The following is a 20576-nucleotide window of genomic DNA, read 5'->3' on the forward strand; positions in this document are numbered from 1 at the left end:
TTTGCTGCTTTATCTTCAGTACTTGGCACAACAAGAAATGCCTGATAAACATCAGAATGAATGACTGAATATAGTGAGGAGCCACTGGTTGTAACTGCATCTTAAATCAAAGGGCCAAAAAATGGAATAAGCCAGGGAAGGCACAGACCAAAGCACTGCCAGTGTTGTCAATGATTTGTACTGCTCACCCAAGGTCACAAGTAAACAGGCAGAGAAACACAGGTGGGGCAGGTTGGAGACTGCCCTGCCCACCCTAGCTGAGTCACTGACAACCATTCCAGGCCTGAATACACTTGCAAAACTAGGAGTAAGATTTAACTGGAACAAACAAAAATCTCTTATTAGTATGGATAATCCTCATGATGCAAATGATGTGTGTGTAGTATGTTACATATTTTTAAAATTAATTCAAGAAATATAATTACTAATCCTACAAGGTTTGGTATATACTTGTTGGGGAATTAGTCATACTTTTAAAGTTTAGCCCCATAATAATTGATATATACAATCTGGGTACACAAAATCTTATCTCCTCCTTGAAAAGTAAAGTGTCACAAACTGTTTTCCGACTTAAGTTAGACTGTCCACAAGAAATTTCTGAGAAAACGTCACCGAACTGGCTGTTTTTTTTTTTTTTTTTCTTAAGGGAGCAGGAAGGGGAGGAAGCACACCAGAATGGGAGAAAGTCAGAAATGCACGAGTAAACTGAGAAGATTTCAACCAGAAAGGAAAATGCAAATTCAGCCTGCAGGACTGTTATTAGGTATAGTGAGATCCAACATAGCATTTCTTTCTATGCATCTTCAGGTCAAAGGAAAATGAGTAAATGTTACCATCCTCAAACCTAGTGCTCCTTGAGGGGCTTGAAGAGTATCAGAGGAGCTTCAGAACTGAAAGATGACTGATTTTGCAGGGGGGGCTTACATTCAAATAGAAAGTTCAAATCTTGGAAAGCAATGAAAATTGGACTATAACAAACCATTAACTGTTGAAAGATTCTAAGAGTGGCTCTGGAGAAAAGAGGAGAAAGTAAAACATAGTACCAGTCATCTGGAGACAGAATGGATTAAATTACTATCACTTTTTTCTCTGCTAAGTCATCAAAGAATGCCTTTCTTCACAAATTCATTATCAATATACACCTCACAATAAACAGGACACAGAGATAGAGAAGGGAGCATCGGGTCCCTCCTAGCTCCAAATCTCCATAACAAATAAGTTTGGGCTCCAAGATCTTAACAGTTTTTACTTTTTTACGAAAATCATGTGTTTTAACTTGCTACCCTATAGAATTTCCTCCCAATACAGGTAAATGTAAATAGTTACAGTAAAATGTAAAAGCAGAAATCCCCGCATCTACAAAGAATCCAGTAGTGTGAATGCAGAAAATGGCAACAACTTCAGATTTCAGTTTTAACAAGAACTGTGTCCTCAATATATGATTTACTTCAGGACTGGTCCAAATCACTTGACAATGTTTACTTTGGATGTGAGAACATCTCAGAATACCAAGCTACAAAAAATAAATGTCTTTTCAGGGGCTACCAATCTCCCTGAAGGATGAAGTTAGGCATTCTCAAGACTTACAGAGAGAGGGTTACTCAGAAAAAGGCCAAAGCAGTGTGATATACTAGCAAGTAGTATATGATGCTGCTAACTTTACTGCCAGTCTCTGCACACACATTACTATAATCACTTAACATACGTTTGTTCTGAAATATTTACTTAGGTTAGAGGAAAGTTATCTTTCATGTTTATAAAAAATCCTCCTGGGTGCTAGTAATAAAACAAATGTTTTCTTTTAGGGTCTTTTTCTCTGCTAAGTCAACAATCTCCTTTTATTTAGGATAAATGTGTTGTAGCAAGTCTGCTAAGAAATAAATTTTTATAACACCAATTCTAATAAATTCCCTTAAAAACTGAGATGTACTCCCATAGAGGAAAGGTTGTATACGTGGTAGTAGGAACAATTTAAATTACTTGTAGAGCAAAATTCCTATGTAGCCAAAACATTTGTAGTTCCACATATTATTTGTTGCTTTTCTCTGGCGGTAGAGCACCTAATGCTTTTGTGATTCCAACTAATTACTCTCTGAATTAGAAGAATGATTCCTAACCCTAAAACTTTCTTAATTCTACCCTCAATTATCAAGGTAAGCAGGACCAAGAGTATCTGGCATAATCTGAAACAAATTATTAAGACATGATCAGTGGACAATTAAAAAGATAATGCTTATATGATTGCTTTAAGAGTTCTAGGTATATCCAATGTAAAGTATTAACATAACAGCCCATATTAAAAGGATGAAAAACAGGATGGGCGCGGAGGCTCATGCCTGTAATCCCGGCACTTTGGGAGGCCAAGGTAGGTGGATCACAAGGTCAGGAGTCTGAGACCAGCCTGGACAACATGGTGAAACCCCACCTCCACTAAAAATACAAAAATTAGCTGGGTGTGGTGGCGCACGCCTGTAACCCCAGCTACTCAGGAGGCTGAGACAGGAGAATTGCTAGAACCCGGGAGGAACAGGTAACAGTGAGCCAAGAAGGCACCACTGCACTCCAGCCTGGGCGACAGAGCAAGGCTCCGTCTGTGGAAGGGCGGTGGTGGGGGTTGGGGGTGGGGGGACAGGGGAGGGGATGAAAAACATTAAATATGATGAATAACTTATGCTGTGTTAAAAGTAAACACATATATCCAACTCATTCTAGTGCATTCTCCAGCTTGAGCAGAATACAAAAGGTTGATGCAAATCGAAGCATGCAAAATATTTTTAAGGATGGCAGCAGCGATTTACTGATTTTCCAATTTATCCTGTAATTTCAAACCAAGTCTTGAAAAAGAGATTCATCAAGATGTAATACATGAACCTGACACTATTTACTTGTAACAGCCACGGTACAACGTTAACCTAAAGATCAGAAAGGACTTGAATCTCGTAAAGTAGAAGTTAACTTTTTTTGGTGAGGAAAGAGGGGAGATCAGAAAAAAAAAAAAAACTCCTTTGAGAATCCACTGAAAATGGTAGGCCCTTTCCCCATCCTCCCCCCAAAATTATATACACTGTGTTAAGAAATTCTGCCCTGAAGTGTAGAAAGTAGATAACACCAGATCACCTTTCTGGATAAATACAATGAAATATTTTAACTAGGAAGAGTAATACAAACACATTTTCATTCTTGAAAATCATTTCTCCTTTTCTATTGTCTCTCCTCTAAACCAGTTTGACACGTGAAGGTCACCAACAAACCTGAGGTAAAATCTACTGGTTACCTGCTGGTCTTCATCTTTTTCTACCGCACAGCACCATTTCCCACTTGATGACTCTACCTCAAAACTTTCCGCTCACTGCTTTCTAATACTACACTCTCTTGATTTTCCTTCTGTCTCCTTTGCTGGCTTTTCCTAGTGTACACTTCTAAATGCCAGATGCCTGAGTCTTCATCGTGGGCACTCTTCTCATGGTGCCTTTCCTTCCTAGGAGAGAAAAAGGCATTCCCAAGACACTCAAGAGCCTCTATTTGGTAAAGCCTCCTTTACAAATGCGTATGTATCTCAAGCTCACAATATTCCTCAGTGCTCCAATTACCTATGTCTAACTTATTTTTGACACCTTCACTTGGATGCCTCATGGGAATAGATTTCAAATCTATCAAGTCCAAAAAGGAGTCATTTCCACCCTGCCCTCATCTCCCCCGCCACCCACCACACGCACGCCCTACGGCCCTATTCTAGGCCTAGGAGTCTATACCTATCAGTAAAACATCACTATCATCTAGCCAATTGCAAAAACACACCGAAAGTTGGAGTCATTCTTGTTCCTGTCCCTCATCTCTCACATGCAATCCATCAACAGGTCCCAGTGTTCTAACGTATCTCCACTGCCACCACCTTAATCCTAGCCACCTGCACCAGCTAGCTTGAAACAGAGCAATACCCTCCTTTCTCGTCTCCCTTCTTCCACTAGTGTCTTCCTCCCAGCTATTTTCCATGCAGCAGGGAGGGTGGGAAAAGACTTTTTTTTTTTTTTTTTTTTTTTTTTTTTGAGACGGAGTCTCGCTCTGTCGCCCAGGCTGGAGTGCAGTGGCGCGATCTAGGCTCACTGCAAGCTCCGCCTCCCGGGTTCACGCCATTCTCCTGCCTCAGCCTCTCCGAGTAGCTGGGACTACAAGCGCCCGCCACCACGCCCGGCTAATTTTTTTGTATTTTTAGTAGAGACGGGGTTTCACCGTGGTCTTGATCTCCTGACCTCGTGATCCACCCGCCTCGGCCTCCCAAAGTGCTGGGATTACAAGCGTGAGCCACCGCGCCCGGCCGGGAAAAGACTTTTAAAGCATTACTGAGAAAAATCCAAACTCTCTACTTAGCACGGTTTACATAATCACCATCACCCGACTTGTCCCCGCCTCAGGGCCTGTTTTTACCTTCCCTGAGTCCCAGATGTCTTCTGGTACTTTTCACAAGGCCATTTCCTTTCCTATCTTTTAGGTCTTTGACTAAATGTCTTTGTAAGCCTTCTCTAGGTAACCCTCATGCCTCCCCAATTATTCTCCATCACTGCACTCTCTCAATTTCTTTCCTACTAGCCATTACAACTTGTACTAATCCTTTTGCTTAGCTGCTGTTTGTATTGTCTACTAAAATTCAGGTTTCACAAGCCACAGGCCAGGTCTGTTTTAGTCACATACAGAACAATGCCTAGCACACAGCAGACACTCTAACGTTTTAAATGATTACGATCTGATCTACTCACGCTGCTGTCACATGTACAACATTGCTTCATAATAATGCTGACTTTTTGAGCTGCATCACATCTAAAACTTTCCTCCAAGTAAGATCATCCCAACTTACTCTATTTACTCTCATCTGTTTGAAAATGTGCCTCAATGCCTTTTTTTGTAGAATTTACTAGACGTCCATCCCACACCAATTTTCCATCCATCAATTTAAATAAATACAAATGGCCAACGTACTGGCAGTATGGATAATGATCATCACTTCAATGCTAGTAGACTCTACTAAGACTACTCCGTTGTATTACTATTTAAAATTTAATAATGACTCAGATCACTACAGACAAGTCAGACGTGGCACCTGTGGCAAATCTGCCTTTGAATGCTATGTAAGAGGGCTTTGCATTCACTTTGTCATATTTGGGTCAGCATGTACTTTGGAGAACTGACAGAATTCAGTTTTTAACTACTCTGTTAAAAGTATTAGTGAACGATACACTGCCCCAATGGTTTGCTGTCACTGTAGCAAAACCCAGCGACAACTTAAATATGTTCTGTATTTGAAAACCTTTGGCTTTGTAAGATTTCCTGAGTGGGATGGGACAATAACTTGGCCTTCCAAAAGTTGATCATCTATGTAATGTGGCATGGACTCTACAAAGCAATCCATAATCACTGCGTATACGTTTCAAGAAAAGAGCCATTAGCATACAGCAGAGTTCCTGGATTACGGTTCTCAAGCAGGGGCTTTGATGAGCTTTTAGCCTATAAAGGAGGAGGTTTCCCAGAGGATTAGAAGCATATTCTGACACCAGTTACTAGGTCTTTTGTTTCACTTTAGAGCATGGCTGCATAAAAGAGGCTGAATAAGAATGGGCTTATTATGAAACCCAGTTTCACTTCACTGGTGACAGGGAATGTGTCAGATGTCTCAGGCGGGTGCCAGCATCTCTAACATAACCAACTATCTGGAATAGCTTTAGGACTTGGGGGATCATCTCTAGGAACCCAATGTATTTAGCACCCCTAGACCCTTGCTCACTTGTTAGCATAACGTAACTATACAATAAGGATACCATCTGTAACTCTGTAGACTAAGAGTCCGTGCCACATTACATAGATGAGAAACCTTACATAAAGTCAAAACAAGCAACTCAAAGGTGTTATATTTTCTCCAGTACATCTTTTCTCAATCCAGTCTGGAGCAGAGATCACGTCTTTTTTGCCACACTGACGTCCAGAGCTTCTCTGTGATTGCAGGAAGGTCAAAATTGCTAAAACTGCTTGGGTGCCAACTCAGAAAGACTGCCAGCAATGGACAGCTGTAAAATGTGACAGCAATTTCCCCAGCAATTCCCACTATTTTCTGAAGAGGGTAATGAAGATGTTCTATTAAACCATCCGACCAAATTAGGTTTTTGTGTTTTGTGTTTTAACAAGTATGTATTGTTTACCTACCCTTTCTTGGACACTGTAGGGATATAAAGACATAATAATCCCCACTCTCAAGGAACTTAAAGTCTGCTGGGAAAGAACACAAACCAAATAACACCAGAAAGATGCTGCTTCTTTTCAGTTCTATACAAGTACCTAGAGTGCTACTCAAGTACCAAAAATGCTTCTAATCCTCTAGAAAATTTCAGGCTACCAGCCTTTCTAAACATACATTCTCCCACTTAGGGCCTAAGTTCTCTAGGGCCATCACTTTCTCTACAATTACGTTATAAAACATTACATCTGCCTCTCTAGCAATTTATTTATTTATTTATTTTGAGATGGCACCTCGCTCTGTCGCCCAGGCTGGGGTGCAGTGGCGCGATCTTGGTTCACTGCAACCCCTGCCTCCCGGGTTCAAGCGATTCTCCTGCCTCAGCCTCCTGAGTAGCTGGGACTACAGGCATGTGCCACCACGCCTGGCTAATTTTTTGTATTTTTAATAGAGATGGGGTTTCACCATTTTAGCCAGGACGGTCTCAATCTCCTGACCTCGTGATCCGCCTGCCTCTTCCTCCCAAAGTGCTGGGATTACAGGCGTAAGCCACCATGCCCGGACTCTCTAGCAATTTGTACTCTTTCACTCTCTATATTTGCTTCTTCCTCTCAGCCTACAAAACATACACCTAAGTTATTATACTTTAGAGCCCCAAGAGAAAATTTCCTTGATCTCCTTCTAGGGACTTTTGCAACCTTGTGGCTTTCCTCCTACTCCTTTCTCCAAGTCCTCTTCATTTCCCATCCTCCATCTGTAGACATCCTTCAGAGCACAATTCTTTCCTCCTCCAATCTCAGCAATCTTGTGCACTTTACCATCACCCAAACTTTCAAATCTAATGTGGACTATCAAAACCAGTTCCAGCCTCAGCTCCACTGTCAGGCCACCTCAGATTCAATGTGTGCAAAGCTAAACACACGGAAGCATCAAAATGCTCACTTTCAAATGGCTCCACAAAATTAACATATAGAGATAAGAGAGAGACAGAGCAAACATGGTGAAATTTTGCTGAGGAATCAGGGTGAAGGGTGGGCACTTGATGTATCATTCTTTTAACTTCTCCTGTAGCTGTGAAAATCGTCAAACTAAAGCAGCTGGGAAGAACATGAAGGACCAGAATCAAAGACAGAAATCATTGTCCTTCCCTTTTAGGAAGTTTATAAACTATTTAGTTTGTCTAATCTAATCTAAAAGTAGGCCATGTAGATCTGGGAGTTCAATGACTGATCTAGTAATAAACTCAAATATATAATCAAACTGCAAATATTTACTGAGGACCTACTAAGTGGCAGCAACATGCTAAGCATTGCATGTGATCAACGAAGCAAGTAACAAAACCTTTTTTTAACCCTGGGGACAGGGTCTATACATCTCTACCTCCCTCAAGCTAGTTCATCCTCCTGCCTTATTTATTTCTGTTAATGCACCACCAACTTCCCCAACACCCAGAAGAACCTGACTCCTTTTCAAGTCCTCCACATCGAAATCAGTGGCTAAGTTCTATGGATTCTACTGTCTTCTACCTCTCTTTCCTCTCCACTTTGAAGGCCACCACTTAAACCCCAGACCCTCTTGACCTTCCACCTTAACTACTGCAGCAATCTCCAAGTCTCCTGGTTCCTACTGAGCTCCACTCAATCCTTATTCTTTCTCTGTCCAGATAGCCAACTGTATCTGAATGACAGCCCCTACTCAAAAGGGTTTTAATGATTCTCCAGCATCTACATAATAAAATTTAAAGCCTTAGCCTGACACTGAAGAACACGAGCTTTACCTATTACTATTTATTCTCCCACTAATGTTTCTTACTCTCTAGACACAGCTTTTACTCACTTCTGCCCAATAGTGCCCTTTTTCTGTCTTCCCTCTGCTGTCTTGGCTTACACTGTTTCCTCCATCAGGAATATCCCTTATTCTTCCCCATCCCACTTCTCACCTCTTCCATGAAGCCTTCCCAGATCACTAAGTACTCCAGCCACAATCCCTCAAACCCAAGTCAATCTCTCACTCCTCAGAAACTTTATAACATGATATCTGCATTTTATTATTTTCCAAATAATATTTGTATTTCCAAGTTCCATACAAAATATGTGTGTGCATGTCTTATCATCCTGACTAGATTATGAACTCCGCGAAGGAAGTGCCTTTTCTTTTCTTTTTTTTTTTTGAGACAGGGTCTCACTCTGTCGCCCAGGCTGGAGTGCAGTGGCGGGATCTCGGCTCACTGCAACCTCCGCCTCCAGGGTTCAAGCAATTCTCCTAACTTGGCCTCCTGAGTAGCTGGGATTACGGATGCGCATCACCACGCCAGCTAATTTTTGTATTTTTAGTTGGCCAGTCTGGTCTCAAACTGCTGACCTCAGGTGATCCACCCGCCTCGGCCTCCCAAAGTGCTGGGATTACAGGTGTGAGCCACCGCGCCCAGTTGTGCCTTTTCATTTATAACAGGCCCTCAAAGTTTGTGACAGGAATTTAACAAGAATCCCTAAAAACTGCGAGTATTGCCTTCTAAGCTATAAGCATTTTTCTCAAAATACTGACTAATATTTTAACAGTGGTATAGCTGTTTCTTGTGATAAAATATATATAACATGAAATTTGCCATTTTAACCATTTTAAGTGTACAATTTAGTGGCATTAATTACATTCATAATATTGCACAACCATCACCATTATTTCCAAAATTTTCACCACCTCAAAAAGAAACTGTATTCATTAAGAAATAACTCCCCATTCTCCCCTCCCCTCAGTCCCTGAAAACCTCTAATCTACTGTCTGTCCTTATGAGTTTGCCTATTCTAGGTATTTCACGTAAGTGGAATGATACACTATTTGTCTTTTTGGTTCTAGTTTATTTCACTTAGTATAACCTTTTTTTTTGAGACGGAGTCTCGCTCTGTTGCCCAGGCTGGAGTGCAGTGGCGCGATCTGGGCTCACTGCAAGCTCCGCCTCCTGGGTTCACACCATTCTCCTGCCTCAGCCTCCTGAGTAGTTGGGACTACAGGCGCCCGCCACCATGCCCGGCTAATTTTTTTGTATTTTTAGTAGAGACGGGGTTTCACTATGTTCGCCAGGATGGTGTCGATCTCCTGACCTCATGATCCGACTGCCTAAGCCTCCCAAAGTGCTGGGATTACAAGCGTGAGCCACTGCACCCGGCCCACTTAGTATAACATTAAGGTTCATCCACGTTGTATCCATGCATCAGAACTTCATTCCTTTTTATAGATGAATATTCCATTTTATGGATTAACCAAATTTTGTTTATCCACTCATCTGTTGACAGACACTTGGGTCTTTTCCACTTTTTGGCTACTATGAATAATGCTATGAATACTGACATACAGGTTATCTGTTTGAGCCTCTGTTTTTAATTATTCAGGGTACACAGCTAGCAGTAAAATTATTGGGTCATATGGTAATTCTGTTTAGCTTTCTGAGGAATAACAATAGCATAGTTTTACAGTCCAGGTATAGTCTTTTGGTAAACACAACCGCCACAAGACTTCCTGCTCATTTGAAAGACAACTCATCTCCAGATAGGTTTCTTTCCTAATAGGGAAGGCCCCCAGTGATGATCTAATTCCCAACAGCCTGACCCTAGCATGGGTGCTGTTTGGATTGTGCTGAAACCCCAGTCTCCTGGTTGTTAGAGTTTTTCAACACTGCCTTTACATGCATAAAGGTATACACAATGGTGAAACTAAACATCATTCAGATGTTTAAGTCACACTTCTATCCTTAACGCATTTAGTAACATCAGATAAATGAAAGATGCTAAAAGGAAGAATACTTTTCAGCACATAAGATACAGGGTTTTGTAAAGGATGACTTCTGCTGAACCTATTTCTTATACCCAAACAACCATTTAAAACATGCTGAACCTGGACGAGGTATGTAATACTCCATAGCTGCAAGAAAAGGATCTCTTTCTATTATGAACCATGATGAGCAGCCTGGGACTTCTGAACTGACATCTCATTACCATTACCACCAATTCGTGCAGGTATTGGAACGCCAGAAAAATACAATGTAAATTCACACAAACTACGTGGAAGTATACAAAGTGCTAACTTGGAGCATCTGTGTGCAAGGAGCAGGATCAGAAGAGGTCATCAGGACTATCTTTTGCTTTTTACTCCACAAACTTCTGTATTTGAATTTTTCAAAAACATGCATTCTTGTATAATATAATGGCCTAAAACTATTTAAAATATAGGCAGTGTTAGGAAAAAAAAAAAGCTACCAAAAGAAGGCTAAATGGAAATTCCGTCACATACACAAAAACTAGTATCAGGGCCAGGCACCATGACTCACGCCTGTAATCCCAGCACTTTGGAAGGGCAAAGTGGGTGGACGGCTTGAGGCCAGGAGTTTAAGATCAGCCCAACAATACGTAAAACCCGGTCTCTACAAAAAAAATACAAAAAATTAACCGAGTGTAGTGTCGAGCGCCTGTAGTTCCTGCTACTTGGGGGCCTGAGGCAGGACAGCTTGAGCCCAGGAGGTCAAGGCTGCAGTGAGCACTACTGCACCCCAGCCTGGGTGACAAAATGAGACCCTGTCTCAACAAAAAAGTGAGAAAGAAAGAAATGTATTTTTATTATTCTCACCTGTGCTTGAAGTGTTTAATGACTTGTCAGACATTTTATCCTAAAATAGCACCCCATCTGAATTTTTAGGTTAAGTCACTACTGAGACATTTACTCATGATACAAATGTATCCATTAAATAAAATCTGAAGTTTAAAGGACTTAGGCAAAATATGCCATTTAGTCTGTATAGACATACTGTCTGCACATATTCATGTCTACAGGCTAGTTACAACTCGTCAATTTAGCAAAGTTTGAGCCCTGGGCTATAAATAACAGCTGCAAAACTGACTCTAGTGGCCCAGAGTTCATCAGCTATCTAAAAGGCATAATTTTACAATCTAAGATCTGGCACGCTTTAGGCAATCATTACAAAGTTAACATATTTTTCCCCTAAAAGAATAGAGCTAAATGATAGGGGAATAAAAGCCTAACCAAAATGAAGAGTGAGTTGGGAAACTATTTTGTGTGTGTGTGTGTGCATATATATACACACACACAAATAATTCAGAAATACTAAAATTAAGAATTTGATTTTTATGGCAACATAAAGCAGTTTGAAAATACTTACTTGAAATCACTTTGGACCAGGTCATTGAACACAATCTGTACTGTGTTCTCAAAAATATCCACCCAACATAATATACAACATTAAGAATTTAATTTCATGTTTTCATACATTATAACATATTGAGCAATTGCATTTCACGTAAGTTTTGATGCTCAGTAACTTCAAATATTTTTGCCAAGTGCCAAAATTAGTGAACACAAGCAGTGCACCTTCCTTCAAGAGGAGCAATTCTACTGATTTGCAATAATCAACTTTTTTTTTTGAGACACGGTCTCACTCTGTTGCCCAGGCTGGAGTGCGTCACCACGCCCAGCTAATTTTTGTATTTACTGAGAAGTTACTATGTGCCAAGTGCCATATTTTAATAATGTGTTTAAAACTACATACTGAATGCTGACTGAAGAAAGGAAGTATGGCAAAGGGTAAAAATATAAGACAGACTAATTGAAAACCAAGTATTTAACTCATTTAAATCTCATGTTTTCATGCTGAGGGTAATTTTAAACATGTATGCACTTAACATATCACTCAATTCATAGATTTTCATTGGACGCTAACTTCAAAAAGTACCCCCAAGGCCGGGTGCAGTGGCTCACGCCTGTGATCCCAGCACTTCGGGAGGCCAAGGCAGGCAGATCACAAGGTCAGGAGTTCAAGACCTGCCTGGCCAACATGGTGAAACCCCATCTCTACTCAAAATACAAAAATTAGCTGGGCATGGTGGCACGTGCCTGTAATCCCACCTACTCAGGAGGCAGGAGAATTGCCTGAACCAGGACCCGGGAGGCGGAGGTTGCAGTGAGCCGAGATCACGCCACTGCACTCCAGCCTGGGCTACAGAGCAAGACTCCGTCTCAAAATGAAAATATATAAATAAATAAATAATCCATCTTTATCTCCAATAAAGTACATTAAAATACTAAATAATTAAATCCCAAAAGGTAACAGCACAAAACGTAAAACCAAACTCTTTTAAGAGAGCTGAATATTGGGACTACTATATAACATTAAGACAGCACCATTAGCCAACCAAAAGTAAAAATTTTAATTCACATTACTCAAACGGCCCCACTGGAAAATATCTTCAGAAAATAAAGTCATCTCTATTGTTAAAAGACAATGTAATATACACTCTCTTGCAAAATGAAGATGCCTCGTATTTTCTCTCAGAGATTTTTCTTAAAATTTAGTATTTTAAGCTTTGACTCCATAACACCAATCACCCAACAGCCACCCAGTCTGGAGCGTCCCCTGACCACAGGTAACTCCCAAACGTTTCACTTGAAGGGGTAAGTGGGAGGGTTTCCCAAAGATAAAAAAGTTCCACATGCCTCAGGAGCATAAATCTCTCACACATAAACTCAGTTAAAATGATGTGAAACTGAAGTGTACTTATGCTGTTTTTTTTTAAAATGCTTAATCCCATGAAAATCTTCAAATGGTTTACAATTTTAGATTTGATTGTGCTTATTCACAAGAAAGCCATTATATGTTTTAATCAATGTTATTAATAACACACACATAGGAGACACACAATACCAAGCAGGAGCAATAACTAGACAGCACAGAACTACCTTGGGGAATGTACATGGATTCCACACAACCAACCAAGGGAAGCTACAGGCTTCCACTTGAACCATCACCATCAAAACAATGAATTAGGCCTAAGTCTTATCGTTTCTCCACTTCTCAACCATCTTTAGAGATTATTAGCCAGGAAAGAATTCCCCCAGAATGATTAAGTGCTTCAATTATAAACTATAGTTTAAGAGCATTTCAAACTCAAAATGACTTTCCTTACAAAACAGGACAAAGTTTCACGGAAGAGCGTCCCACACCTAATCAACATTAAGAATGAACGTAACCAAAACGGCAATTGTTTTGTATTTAATCCACTAATTAGTTTCCAAAGTTGACTGTTAATAAACAAAATACTTCATTTAGCTTTTCAACCTATTCCCACACACTCATCTTAAAAATTGTGTATAGCCACTGAATACTTCGTTGTCAGTAACTTCTACCAATAAGTTTAGAGTATTTCTGAAATCTCACATCCCTTTCCAACGCCGATCCTGAGAACTAGGTTAAATGTTATACTTAATTTTTAAAGTATGGGAGTTACAGGACCTCCCTTAAATAAATGGCTCTATTCTAATACATAGTTGTAAGTCACCCCTCACTTCATTGTTGATCTAGTAAAGTCATCAAGTCTTCCACCTTGACTCAACAGTAGCAAAATGGCTTCTCTAAATAAAGTTGTGATCAACAAACCCTTAGAAAGCTGGTTTCAATTTGTTTTGAAACTGAAACACACGTATGTATACAGCCTGAATAAAGCAAGTGAAAAAAACACCCCCGTGAAAGTTTAAATCTACAATTTAAAAGAAAACCTTTATCAAAGCCAGAAATTGTTTCCTGAATTGCTCTGCCAAAAGTCTAATAAAAAATCTATATGCTATGGAGTAAGTTTGAACATCCAGTGTTTAACTCTATGTTCGCTTAGCTTAGCAGAGATTGAATAAGAGATTACTATAGCAAAGCAGTTTTCCAAACCAAAATGTCCTTCGCATCTAAAAGGTTTTACATCATCCTTAATGGCATATCAAAGACCCATGATTAGGCAAGGATACACCTTTAAATTTACTTTAGTTTTGTTTCATATATGTAAAAATCCACTCCAAATAAATCCATTACTTCTCCTCAACAGTACTGAGCTTGTCAGAGGCTCATCAAAACATTATACTCAGGTTGATAAATTTCAGCTGTTACGTGATGTTAGTGCCATAACAAGCATTAGCCAAAGAATCAAAGAAAAAGTATATAATAAAAAGAAAAACCCAAGACAAAGGTTAGAAGAATTTTAAAAATGAAAAAAATCTGAAAAGCAACTCACCTGCAGTTAGGTGGAGGGTCTAAAGTGATGTCCGCCAGCTCTTTCTGAATTCTGGAGTGGGAGAAATGGGAAAGACAAACACGAGAAGCATTAAGGCGTGGAAGCCTCCCACCTGTAACGTGCAGGTCTGCAGATAAACCTAAGCGCGATCACTGGATTCTACTGGGCAAAGAGGAAACTACACATCAAGAACTTCAGGTCCCTAGTTTAGGAAAAAAATTTTTCACGGAGGAAGTTAGGTAGCCTGGAATCTCCTGTTCTCATCTGCAAAGTTTGGCTTCCAACCTTGCCTCGCACACCAGGGCAGTTCTATTCCTCGGTGTTTTCTATTTAGGACCTAATTTTAAAGTTTCTCACTTGCGGACCGGTTTCCTCAGTCCTCCCCTGCACCTCCTCTCCCCAGGACGGAGAGATCACAGCCATCGGTGCGTGGGAAGGACGCCAGCCTCCAGCCTCCTTTGCCCCTTTCACCCCTCGGATGCCCCCATGCCCACCCCGGCAGGGCGCCCCCGACAGGCCGAAGGTCCGAGGCCTCGCCCGACACCTGACCCGCCCGGAGTCCTCAGTGACGAAGCCAACATGGCCGCTCCCCACGAGGCCCCTCGGGCCCGAGTGACCTGCCAGCCGTCGAGGGGTGCCGGGGAGGCCCAGACCGCAGGTCGCTCGCTAGCAGTGGGCTGCCACCGCCCGGCCACCCCGTCCCCACCCCGCGCGCGCCCCCGACGGCTCGCGCCGCGCCGGTGAAGTTGCGGGCGGGGGAGGGGAACAGGGTGCCCGCACGGGGGCTGCTCCGCGCCGCCCCAGCTCTCCTCTCCCGGCGCCCAGAACCTCAGCCCGAGACCGCGCGCGAAAGCAGGGCGCGAACACCCCTGCCCGCCCCTCGGGCACCACAGACCCCAAGTGGCCGGCCCGCGGCCGCACAGGTGCACCGGACCCTGCCTCCGCCCCGCACGCTGGCCGGGACTCTCGGCCCACCTCCCCGGACCTGCTTTTCCCCGGGCGTCCTCTAAACTTCCCGGGGTCTGCCTCCTTCCTTCTCCATGGCCCGCTCTCTAGCTCACACTGGGCATAGACCCGGGACCTGCAGTTTTCTCCCTCCGCACCAACCCTCGACTTCACAAAGGGCCCCATCCCCCACTCGTAGGCCGAAGCCACCAGGCAGTTCACACCAAGCCCTGGCCTTTGTCTTTTGCTTACCTAGGCACTTAGAGCATCAATTAATACGATAAAGTTTAGGGCCTCTAAGCTTCTTCCACCTTCTAAACGGTGCCTAATTTTATAACCTTTCCTCCTCCTATCATATAAAGCCCAATGGGGCTATGTTACAACTTAAAAATCTCACCGAGGCAACACTGTAGTTAAAAAAAATTTTAAACACACACACACACAGCAATCTAATTCACAAATGATGCGTTTCCCTTTCCAAAGGTTTTCTGCGGGTAGGAGGACGGACGAGCTATACGTAATGAGGAACAGGTTTTAAGGACGACGACTGGGGGAGGTTCTATAAGCCTTCCTACTGGAGGACATTTCCTGTCCCTACATATCTGTCAACTTCAGAAAGGAGTTTGTTCACAATCTCAGTTGACAAATATTTGTGTCCTGCTAAATTCTACTGCTACCAAAAAGCGTTTCATTTCTGAGACATTCATATTCCCGCTGTTTGACTCATGACTGTACATTAGACTCAAAGTTTGGAACACTGGTTTCCTGATTCTTTACCTGCATCTTTTCAAATAACTGTATTTTAAGACCTACACACGTAGGCAAAAATTTCCTCCCCGGAGCACAACGCATATAAAAATACATGTTGACTTCAGTCCTCCTTGCCAACCCAACTCCCACTATAAAATAGTCACAAAAAAGGTAGTTGTTTCTTTAATACCTAAGAAGCGTTAATGCCAAAACTTTATCAACTTCATCTTGACAGATGGCATTTGCATTTCCAAAAAAACTGGCAAGAGACTTGCAGGAGTAATTCATACCTATTTCCAGAGTCATTCTTGTTCAGAGCACTTGCAATGGGGGCTTTCCTCTATCCACGGTTTAGAAACCACTTTCCAACATGCAGTTAGCAGCCTGTTAGTCTGCCAATTCAGGCTTCTTTTTCACTCCTACTCCTGGTGAATGTGCCCCTTCCAATTCATTGGGCAACACCTACCTTCCAAATCAATAAACTTCACAGAACAGCCTCTATAGGGTCCCACTAACATCAGTTTTCTCTTTCCTGAATACACTGTCCCTCTCCATTTTTTTACCTTTTTCTATTTACCTTAGGTCTGCTTTAACACTAATAGCTACTCTTTCAGCAAGATTATCAGGGAGCTAAATTCATTGCAAAAACAAAACAAAAGCCCTGATGTTAATTTATAGATAAAATTACTATTTGTAGCTTCCCACCATTCATTTTTCTACATCTATCATCTCTTTTCCAGAACTTCCAAATAAATTTTTAACTTGTTTAAACGGACAAAGTATGTCTAGTGAAAAAATCCCCCTCTGCAATTCACTCACAACAAAAGCAGAGTATTTTCTATTTGATACCTGTGTCTTTACCCCCAAATATATTCATGTACACCAGGGATATCTAGCAAAATATAAAAATGCAAATTACCAAAAGCAAGTATCTTGGCTTGAGCACGTGAGGCCAAAACGTGAATGAGGATCAGAGAGCCTAGAGGATTGAGGTGGGGCGCAGTGTTAAGGAAGGGCCTGTCCCAAGTGGGCAGAGTAGATGTCAGGTTCCAGGAAAACCACACAGGGCTAATCAGTGAGGGTCAGTTAGGCCTCCTGAGAAGCTGTACAATCAAACCAAACCTATAAAAATGAGAACAATCTTGCAGAGGCACCTTGCCACTTAAGACCTCCACACTATTTTTTAAAAGTCACTCCTTCAACAGCCCATGGTTAGGTCACCAAAACATTGCCAAGTTTTCAAATTACAAGTCAGGCAGAATGACAGAACAAACTCTCAAACCCTGACTTCCAGGCTCACTACTCAGTGGAGAGATCTAAAGTCTCATGTTCTACTTTATTTTAAAAATTTTTAAGAAGGGTATCCCTATCTAACCCATCATTTGGAGTTCTTATTATCTTCCTGGTTTGCCACCCTTTTAACAACTGCCTAACTCTGAGAGCAGAAGGATTTATGAAAGGGTGTCTCAGGGCTCCTAGGAATCCACTAAAGATTATTTTGAGGGTCATGGCGATCAGAGGATATTACTGAAGGATGGCAGGGGTAAAAAGTAGCTACCTCCAGAGCCTTAAGAGGAAAAGAATAAAGAAAAAGGGATACTCTCAGGATGGCAGGGATAAAAAGTAGCTACCTTCAGAGCCTTAAGAAGAAAAGAATAAAGTAAAAGGGAGACCACTTAAATTGAAAAAATAAGGCAAAGTAACATTTTCACAGCATGAGGACAGCAAATAGCATGAAAAAAAGACAAGTCTCCCTGAAATTTGGTAAACTGAAGTTTTTAAAAAGAACCACAAAAATAACCTAGAATAATAACCATTTTATAATCACTTACTGATTCATTCATTTGCCTCAACTCTCAGAAAAATCTCTTTAAATTCCACCAGAAAACATCTGTCTTCACCTACTAAATTTTGTACCTGCTAATATGAGTTTCTTATTCCTTATGCAATTTGTGAAGAAAGCTCTATTTAGAAAAGATCATCCATGCAACAGGTGAGGGGAAGGTAAAATGGTCACGGAATTCATTTTGATGCAGTTGTCTGGGCTGGTATTAGTAATTAAGAAATGGGATCATGGCCTTGGGGAAGGTCACAGATTAACCATTAGTAGGACAAGAAATCTGAAATCAGATTTGGGGGTCACTAATAAAAGTAATGAGGAATCTTACAAACTTCAGCAAGAAATGCGAGAGGCAAGCCTCAACAGCTGCATGTCAGCAATGATTAAAAAAAAAACAAAAAAACAGAAGCAGCAATAGAGAAAATAATTAGGGCTTCCAAGGCCCTTCTTTCATTTTTAAGAACACGTAAATCATGAGGAGCGTTTAAGCTATCCTCATTGAGAGGCAGACCAAATGCAGCAAGAGGCAGTTCGGAAAATAGGAAGCCTGTGGAAAAAAAAAAAGAGCACAGTACCTCTTGGCGCTGGTGGAGAGGAGTTTGGAGTTTTTGCTCATGCTGACTTTACTCTCCTTCTTCTTGGGGGTGTTTGTTTCTTTCTCGGTTTGCTGGTTGGAAGACGAAGATGAGGAGGAGCTGGTGCTGGCCCTCGAATCGTCATCCGACATAGCGAACCCCCCACCCCACCCCGCAAACAGCCCCTGCAGGGGGAGGGAAACAAAACAGAAACACACAAACCATGCAGCCAGTGTAAATAAGGAACTCGGGCGCTGTCAGGAGGGCATTGACCAGGGGCGCACGCGGCCGCCCACCGCCCTCCACTCGCTTTTCAAAGTCTGCAGGCCCATTAAGGCTTTTGCAAATCGGACGCCGCTTGTTTATTTTTGGCCCCAAGTGGGGAACGCTGTGGGAAAACGGTCTGGAGCTAGGAGAGCGGCCCCTCCCTCGCCCCCCGGGGCTCTCCGCTGGGCAGGGAGGGAGTAGCCCGGGAGGCGAAGGAAGGCAGGGCGGGGGAGCGGGGCGCCACGGCGGGGCAGGGAGGGCAGGTCCCGGCGGCCGGCCTCAGGGCTGTTTTTGTCCGCTTTCCGGGGGTCGTGGGGGGCCAGTGGCCCGGGTGAGACTGTGGGGCCACGAGCGGAGTTTGGCGAGGTCGGGAAGAGAGGAGGGGCGGGAAGGAGTGAGAGAGGAAGCCGAAACAGGGGGACGGAGGCGGGGAGCGGGTGCCCGGGTGGGGGAAGGGAGAGGCCGGCGGGGGGCAGGGGCGACGAGGCCCGAGGCCCCCCCGCGCCGCGCCCCGACGCCCCTCCCAGCCTGCCTGCCTCTGGGCCGCCCAGCTCACGGCTACGCGGCCGGGCGGGGGTCCGGAGCACACGCCCGACCGCCACTCCTGTAGGGGGATAGGGGCTGCGGCGGGGAATGGGGGCGGGGGGGTCGGCCTCCGCAGCGAAGAAATAACAATGAGCCCTTCCGCCCCAGAGGGGTTAATCCCCGCGAACCCCCGCCCCTGGGGAAAACGGGGCTCCCCCAACTCCCTTCCACCCCCGCTCCCGGGCCCCTCGGTGGCCAGTGGGGGGCCCTTGGGGCAGCGCTGACAGTTCGAGCCACAATGACCCCCGCCCCCGATGCGGGCGGCCCCCACACCCCACGCGGCCCGGGGTCCCTGCCCATCCCCCGCGGGCGGGCCGCGGACCTCTGGGGCTCCCCAGCCCCTCTCCGCTCCACCCCCCCTCGCCAGCCCCGTGCCCTGCGGCCCGGCGGCCCCGGCGGCGCGAGTCGGGGGAGGCGGCGAGGGGTGTCCCCGAGGCCCGGCGGCGCGGCCGGGGGGCGGCGGGCCGCTGGGGGGATCCCCGTACCTCTCTTTGTGTCTGGCTCCTCCGTGCCGCCGCGGCGGCTGCTGCTGCGGCTGCGGCTGGGCCTGGCCACTCGTGTCTCTCTCTCGCTGGGAGAGAAGCGGAAGTGCAGCAACAGCAACTATTAAACAGGCAATGGCTTCCCCCAGCCACACACGCTCGCACACACACCACTCCTCCGCCGCCGCCTCCTCCTCCTCCTCCTCCTCCTCGCCCTCACCCCTCCCCTACCCGGCCCGGTCCCACCCACCCGCGCTCCCCTCCCCCTGCAACACCTCCTGGGGGTGCGCGAGGAAGACCCAGGAGACCCCAGAAAACCCTGTCCCCCACACACACCCCCCACCCCAGCGCCTCCTCCGGACGCCCGGGAAGGGGGCGAGGGTTGTGAATTTTCTCTTAAGTGGTTTGGGAACCTGGATTCTGGGCGGGAGAGGGGAAGCCGATGGAGATGGGGGGCGCTGGGAGTGATTGGAACTAGATGGAATAAGGGGGTCACGAGAGAAAGTTCTTTCCAGTGAGGGCTTTTGGAAAGGAGAGGAGTAGGGAGGTGGCAAATTGGTGAAAACGATGGTAATCTGGTGGTGGCAAAGACTTTAGAGAATGCAGCGGGAACTCCACCTAAAAAGCGATTAAAGAGAAAAAAAAAATCACACAAGGGTTTTCTTTGGACTGACACTTGCTTATCCTTCTAGCAATTTACCTGCTAGGAGCAGAGGTCAGTTTAGGCACGCCTATGAGAAAATCCCAAACTAGGAATTTTCTGCTCAGGTCACGCGAGGCACGTGCAGTTTTACAATATTAGATTCTTCCAGTCACTTTTTAATAGAAAGTGATGTGCTTTTATAAGAG

The 20576-nt window shown here is 43.9% G+C and overlaps 1 protein-coding gene across 4 annotated transcripts in view; it reads right to left on the reverse strand.

Annotated features, from left to right (window-relative positions):
• LOC129486248 (ubiquitin-conjugating enzyme E2 E1) overlaps window positions 1–19960 on the reverse strand; it is an 83150-nt gene extending 63190 nt beyond the window's left edge. The window contains exons 1-3 of one of the 4 annotated variants that reach the window (XM_055285865.2): window positions 19731–19960; window positions 18394–18578; window positions 14284–14334 (exon numbers count right to left, since the gene is read on the reverse strand). In XM_055285865.2, the coding sequence (XP_055141840.1) occupies window positions 14284–14334; window positions 18394–18545 (203 nt within the window). In that variant the 5' untranslated portion in view covers window positions 18546–18578; window positions 19731–19960. Of the gene's footprint in view, window positions 1–14283; window positions 14335–18393; window positions 18579–18615; window positions 19019–19730 lie in introns of those variants that run through there. The other 3 variants (XM_063637223.1, XM_055285887.2, XM_055285875.2) reach the window with 3 other exon arrangements.
• Between the last annotated feature and the right edge of the window lie 616 nt (window positions 19961–20576).

The sequence above is a fragment of the Symphalangus syndactylus genome, chromosome 1, assembly GCF_028878055.3.
Source record: "Symphalangus syndactylus isolate Jambi chromosome 1, NHGRI_mSymSyn1-v2.1_pri, whole genome shotgun sequence".
NCBI lineage: Eukaryota > Metazoa > Chordata > Mammalia > Primates > Hylobatidae > Symphalangus > Symphalangus syndactylus.